Here is a 7500-nt window from a genome sequence, read left to right as displayed (position 1 = left end):
GACAAGGCAAACACTGGCACGAGTGTTGCATAGTGGGCTTTTTATTGTTGTTACCTTCAAAAAAATTAGTATTTTGATTTAACCTACTTTTGGTTATTGCTACTTGGATCTGCTTCAAATTGGGCAACGGTCTGAGGAATAATGAATTGTGTGCTTACTATTGGTACTTTGGTTTAACGTCCTTTAATTAAAGTGTGGTATCTGCTTCATTTTGGGCAAGACAACAACATGAGGTTATCAAACACTGACTGATCCATATAGTGCTTGCTTTTGTTATGGATACGATAAGAAAGAATAGGATGCGATATATTATAAGTCCTGTAAGGTTGCCCTCTTGGAAATTTCGGCTGCTGTTTCCCAAATAAAAGCGAGCTGTCATACAGTACGGCGCTACCCATTTTTTCTTTTTCCCCAGCTTGTGTGTGTTCATGTTTTCAAGCCCTGAGACTTTCGCTGTGAACTTTGGATCTTTATCCTGCGCATGCGTACGCACGGGGGTGTTCGGACACTGAGTAGAGTCTGAACAAAGTTGTATTCCTCGCAGAAAGAGGGAGTTGAACTCAAGCCGATAGCGACACACATGTTTCCAGGCCAATGCAGCTACCAACCAAGCTGCCCGCTAACTTTAACAAGCTGTTGTTTAATTGTTTAAGCAGTATTCCAAATGTAAAATACCCACAACAAGAACATCAATAACACCAACATAAACGACAACAACAGTCATACAACCAAGCAAGTGAAAACTCAACAAGCAGGGAAAATGTACGCACATGATACCAACATTAACAAACAAACAACCAAACAACCAAACAAACATACACGCTAAAGTGCAATCAGAGACGGATATACGCACAGGTGAATGTACACACAAACAATCACACACGCAGATATAAATAACAACACGAACACACACACAGACGAACAAACATACAAACACAGAAACACTTATAGGCATAGCCAAAGTTTTTCTGTTTGTTAATTTCTTCAAATTGGTTTAGTCAAAACGCTTAGTAGGTGTATGTCTTTCAAATAAAGACTAACTACAATTTACATGTGTTTGTGTTGTTCTGTTCTGATTTTTTTTTATTTCACTTCATGTCCTAATGTTGTCTTATATGTAAATATGTATCAGATGCATATCATTCGTCTTCAGTTTTATCTTCAATCTCACCACCTGAATGCGCCTTGTCGGGTGAAACAACCTCTCTCCTGATTCATATTCACTGGACAGTACCCTGTGAAAAACTTTGAATATGTCAGACAATTGAACACAAGAGTAGTTTATATGTTAATAGAATGTTTGAACGACTTCACAGAAACACCATTGTGTAATTGCCCTGTAAGGCCCACTTCGCCTTTCAGGCTTTTATATTAAGTACAAACATACTTTTGCTTGAACACTTACCGCTAGAGAACACCCTAGGTGCCTTCGGTAGAAAGCGAGCTTTTTTCAAAGAATTTATTTTGCGTGGACGTTTAGGTGCGGATCGGACGCCTCGTTATGGCGCTGGACCTACAATTTAAAATCTAGATACAACATTGAAGTTTGTCAGAAGAACATTGCTAAAACACGAACACATCCAGTTATCTTCAATACAGATCGGAGTTTTGAAAGTAGAGAGGAATATGTTGACATGTCAATAATCAAATAAACAAGGGGTATTTGTCCAATCAATTACAATCACAGGAACTATTTTTGAAGGTGGTATACATCCCTGGTTTACGTTTGATGTGATGATGTGTTTCTATTTGAGTTTTTGTAGCGTGTCGTTCCGATATGGCTGGAAATAGCTTACTTTCATAACGTTTTCGTACTTTAAAATTAGATCAGTTTCTCGATACGCATCAACATATGTTCCATATTAATAATTATGTTAACCCAAAAATGGCACAATGCAGCGCAGAGCCCACACAATACATATACAAAATAGAAACAACTGACCGTGTCATTTTTGCATTGACAAATGGCATCAAAAGAGGTAAAAGTGATCGTAGGCCTACTCTGAAAAAATATGCTTGTTGAGTGATATGTTAGCCCTGTTTCAAAATGTTCACAATCTGCCATGTCCGAAAACAAATATAAGTGTACCGTCATAAAGTTTAAAAGTATTATATTCTAGTGATATCATTTGCATAAGGACGTAATCGTGCGTGCGTCAGTGTGTGTGTGTTTGTGCATGTGTGTCTCTCCCTCTTTCACTCGCTCACACATTTCTTTTTCATTCTTTTGATACGTCTTTATCTGTTGGTATCATAAAATCAATGTTTCTAGTCATGTCATGCTTAACAGTCATTTCAGGCGAATGTTGAAACACTTGTGTTTTTTTGTCGATGCAAAAGTTAACATCAAGGCCTGCATGACTTGGGAGAGAGAGAACGAGTGCAAAACGTTGTAAAAAATTTTGTTTTGGAAGGTATTGACGTTCACTTTGACATTGAAAAAATGTGTGAGAGGGACGGAAAGCGATAGGGAGACACATCCAAACACTAACACATACAAGCGCGCGCACGGTTACGTCCGAATGCAAATACTTGTACCAGAGTGTAATAATTTTACACTTTCTGAAGTGATACTAATATTTATTTTCGGACAAAGCAGATTGTCAACACTTTGAAACATGGCTTACATATCACTCTACATGCACTTTCTACTGTTTTATTGTTTTGATATGTGATAGTGTGAACTCAGCTCGGTATTGTGTCATTTTTTAGTTAACATCGAGCAAATGCTCAAGAAAATATGTTGATGCGAATCGAGAAACTGATCTAATTTTAAACTGATTTGTTTGTCCATTTTAACACGGGAATTAACCTTGCTTTTGTGAATGTAATTTTCGGGGGTAGCTGTGTTGTCTGTTCCACTGTAAACACGCTACATAGCAGGAGCGCTCGAGTGAATGACCTTTCCAGTCATATTATTTAAGAAACAATAAAATAAAAGACCTCATCACAAAGATCTTCACTCAAACGCATCCGCCTAGTATTGCATGACTGGTAGTATATAAAATGTGAATACGTTATGGCAATAAAGTCGTTGAATGCTTATATGAAGTAATTCTAATTTTATATATAGCTATAGTTAAATATAGTTGTTTGCAAATGTATTTCAAATAACGCATACGTATTAATGTGAGAATTAAGTGTTTTTGCAACGATAGTGACATGTTGTATGACATGCTAAACACGTGAAGCCATACAAATCCCAAAAACAAAGAGACTGCCAACATTTCAAATTTCAGAATAATAAAAACAAGAAAGGTAAGTTGTGGGAACGTCTGTTATTGACGACACAATACGTTACATTCACAGATATTTCGACCCAGCGGTCTTTTAAGTACACAAACAAACAATTAGTAACAAGAACTTAGCTTGATGGAATGTATGGCCACTTGTTGGGAAAATCAAAAGCGAATTACTTTCCCAACAAGTGGCTGTACATTCCATCAAGCTGAGTTCTCGTTACTAATTGTTTGTCTTTGCACTTAACAGACCGTTGGGTGACTGTAACCTATTGTTTGTTTTATTATCCTATATTCGTGAGAAAGACCACTCATGCGATAACAATATCGTTCAATTCACACGTGTGTATATCATGTAAATGAGGTCCTGCTTTTCCATTGCGAATGAGGCCTCAGTCACTGAGACAAACGTCAATCTGGGCATATAAATAGAGAATACTACATGGCTTGCTGTATCGTATCATATTTACACGAGTTGTTTTTTTAAATATTGAACTGCGAGCGAAAGCGAGCTGTTCACTATTTGAAAAAGCAACGAGTGTAAATCTGGTACGGAACAGCAAGCCATGTAGTATTCTGTTTATCCTACATACTGTACTTACGTGTATTTGACTGAAAATGTCCTGCATTCGAGGCAGCTAAATTGAAGACACTTGTTTTAGAACCTCGATCTCTTCTAAAGCCTCGTGCAATCTATTACGTCAAAGCAAAGAAACGTCACTCTGAAAGTGTGGCGTGACGTGTTAGTTCTAAAGATTCATCGAGGGTAATTAGCGAGCGCAATTTGTGTTTCTATAATGACGTTTGTCTCGGTGACTTTGGCATCATAAGCAGTGGAAAAACAGGTCCCTGCCAGACTTGCTTGACATGACCTCATTTACATGATATACACACGTGTGATTTGAACGATTATTATCTCACGGGTGTCTCTCTCACGTATGTAGGATAAACTCGTTCTACGCAATACCGTATGACTAGAGATGGCGCTCTCATGGGGTCGCCTTCACGCGGCGGGAGCGTTTAAACAGAGCTACCCCACCCCTTTACTTCTCTTCTTTTGTCTTATTTCTGCCTTACCAGTCCTTTCACCTATATTTCCTTCCAAGAAAACTCTCCCTACTATTCCCTGCAGTTTTCCAATTCTTTTCTTGTTGTCTTATTTCTACCTGACTGGATCCATCATCTTTATTTCACTTACCAAAAGTCTTCTTTTCCACATCCTTATTTCTCTGCACCCCGCATGTCGTATGAGGCGACTCAGTAACGGATTCTGTTTCTCCTTTTACCCTTGTTAAGTGGTTCTTGTATAGAATATAGTCAATGTTTGTAAAGATTTTAGTCAAGCAGTATACATGTAAGAAATGTTTAGTCCTTTGTACTGGAAACTTGCATTCTCCCAGTAAGGTCATATATTGTACTACGTTGCAAGCCCCTGGAGCAATTTTTTGATTAGTGCTTTTGTGAACAAGAAACACTTAACAAGTGGCTCTATCCCATCTCCCCCCTTTCCCCATCCCATCTCCCCCCTTTCCCTCGTCGCGATATAACCTTCGTGGTTGAAAACGACGTTAAACACCAAATAAAGTAAAGCAAAGTAAAGTAAACTAGAGATGGCATACGTGCTTGCTTCAGTGTTATTCAATATCTCGTGCAACACGGCGGTCAGATTGACCTGACCTAGTTCACTGGAGGGGTAAAGAAAGACCACAGCACAGGCTCTTTCTAGTGGCAAAGTTGTGTTCAGCTGAAACTGGCTTCGCACGCGCTCACTGCCAAAGTTAATTCACTGACATTCTTTTTACTGCTGAGTTAAAGTACATTATGAAACTCAATCTCAACGAGGTTTTATGTGGTAAATTGTAAAAAATCCCGTTTGTCTAGGGCCATGAGATCATTTTTTTGCGTGAATGTGGGACTGGCGTTCCTCTTTGCTCCTGCGCTATATGTTGGCAGGATTTATTTTCTTAAATTCTTTACGTAAATAAGAAGCCTTCGTGGTGTAACGGATATAACATTGTGCTTCGGACCCAGTCCCAGGTTCGAGACGCACAATAAACGTCATTTTGTTATGTTTTCGTATTCGTAAATGATTATGAAGTGCCAGTTGACCGGTTTGACATGTGTGAATTTTGAATCATATTCATAGCGTGTGTCAAAATTGTATCGTAAGATGCTTGTAATAGATCAAATCAACTTTTTTTTGTTAATTCTTCATGCAATAATTGTTTTTAATCTGCACTTTAAATCGCTGTATTTAAAGTTGAAATTCATTGAAATAAAGAGAAATTATGGCCGTTGTGTATTATTTGCATATTTTTTTTAAAGCACAGGTTAGTGCACCATGAAAACAGTGCTCGCTCAAAACAGGGAACGCGCCTACTTCTAGAAAAAAAATACGTACACTTCATGAAAGAAAGTTATAAAGAAAGTTGCACGCAATGATTTGTAATCAAAAAAACAATTTTGTGCACCAACTTTCTTTTAAAGTGTCTAGTATTTCAGTATCGATTTATAATGTTGAACATTTTTGCAAGATTTTGAAATTTTGAATCCCTGCATGTCCCTTTGAATATTTCTGCAACTGAAAATGGAGAAGAAATTGCATTTTGTGGGCTTTTCCCTGATGACTAGAATGCTTTTAATCATCTAAGGCCTACACACATTTCACAGTCAATGTATTTGCAAAAAAGACGGTTCAACTTACAGATACGATATATCTCCTTCAGTCCGCTGTGGCGTTTGATACATTTCAGCTAAACTAAGTTGCTTCATTTTACATGCATATGAAATCTCTACTGGCTTCAGGAAATTTGAACAGAGTGTGTGCACAAGATCTCAAGGATGCTGGTGTCAACCCCGGTGTCTATGACACCTTATACATGTTAATGAAAAACATCAAGAGAAATGCCGCTTGTTTTCGTAATGCACTGTACGATTTACTTGCAAGGTTTAGGTCTCTTGGACCACCTACCCTGTTCTTCACACTATCTGATGATGACATGCCCTGAACTGCAAAAGATCGCCAACAATAATTTCTTATTTAACGCTTCATCACAAAGCTCTTTTTCTACAACAGAAATACAAGATCCGTTTAAGAGTGTATCAAATCAAATAACATCAATTGTACTCAAATACAGGTATTGAAGCTGCTGTGTATTAATATAAAGACAAACGAAACACTACAACATTAGTATTAGGGGAAAGTCGCTAAACCTGGAACAGTTAAGGAGAAACAGCCGTACCAGACCCCCCAAAAAATGGATATTGCAAAGCGTTCTTTATATTGTCACATACTAGACTCTATCAGTAAACAAGAAATTCCTCCGATAGGAACTACACCCCCGTCAAAGGGAAATAACCTTCTCAGTTGGTGGCAGTGAGAATGGTTATTTCCCTTTGACCAACGGGGGTGTCCGTCTATACCAGGCCTTGTATAATTTTAATCCACCAATAACTCCCTAACCGTGTGTTTGACTGGTCCCAATTTTTGTAAGGACCGTCTCAGGAATGTATAGAACCTGTTCACCAAGTTTGGTGACGATCGGTCCGTTCATTCTTGAGATCTACTTGCGAACACAAACACATCGAGTGAAACCTATACACACCCCTATACCGGGGGTGTAAAGAGAGTGTCTGTCTGTCTGTGTGTGTGTGTGTGTTTCTGTCTGTCTGTGGTCGCCATACCTCTGAGATGGCAAAAGATAAGCACAAGATATTTTGCATGCACACTGCCCTGGACCCACAAATGTGCACCTGGGTTTTAGTTTCTCCAGACATTGTTTCCTTCCTCGGATAATTACCCTCCCCATCTATCAATACAGTCTATATAGTGCAAGGGAGGTAAGTCATGCTTTGTCACCCACGGAAGGGAGGTAACTCTCATCAAACCAGTATACCGTGTCATTCTCAAGGGTTACCCCCCGCCCGCTATCATCCCGCCGCCCCCCCCCCCCCCACACACACACACTAACCTTGCCCCCTGCTCCCCCTCCCTGCCTTCCAGATCATCGCGAATAATGTTTACGAAACGATCGCCTCAGTGAAAGATCACGAGAATTTACAGATTTCTCTCCCCTGTTCAAAAAGAAAAGGTATGACGCGCTCACTCATAAGGTATGCGTACTTTGATCAGACGGTAACTACAGTGGGTGTGAGAAGGGGTACACAAATCACGAAGAACACGTTGAACCAAATAGAAACTTGCCTTGCCAAAACATCCAAATGTATGAGCTCACACTGTCATTTTTCTTATCCACATTGG

The 7500-nt window shown here is 39.0% G+C and overlaps 1 protein-coding gene across 1 annotated transcript in view; it reads left to right on the top strand.

Annotated features, from left to right (window-relative positions):
* The window catches only part of LOC138980830 (lens fiber membrane intrinsic protein-like), a 17098-nt gene extending 16063 nt beyond the window's left edge, over window positions 1-1035 (top strand). Inside the window, exon 3 of the mRNA XM_070353713.1 lies at window positions 1-1035. This exon is cut by the window's left edge and continues 128 nt beyond it. Coding sequence (XP_070209814.1) covers window positions 1-33 — 33 coding nt within the window. The 3' untranslated portion in view covers window positions 34-1035.
* Window positions 1036-7500: the final 6465 nt, after the last annotated feature.

Source organism: Littorina saxatilis, linkage group LG11 (genome assembly GCF_037325665.1).
Source record: "Littorina saxatilis isolate snail1 linkage group LG11, US_GU_Lsax_2.0, whole genome shotgun sequence".
Classification (NCBI taxonomy): Eukaryota; Metazoa; Mollusca; class Gastropoda; order Littorinimorpha; family Littorinidae; genus Littorina; species Littorina saxatilis.
The sequence above is the reverse complement of the archived record's forward strand: the minus strand, read 5'-3'. Positions and strand labels throughout refer to the sequence as shown.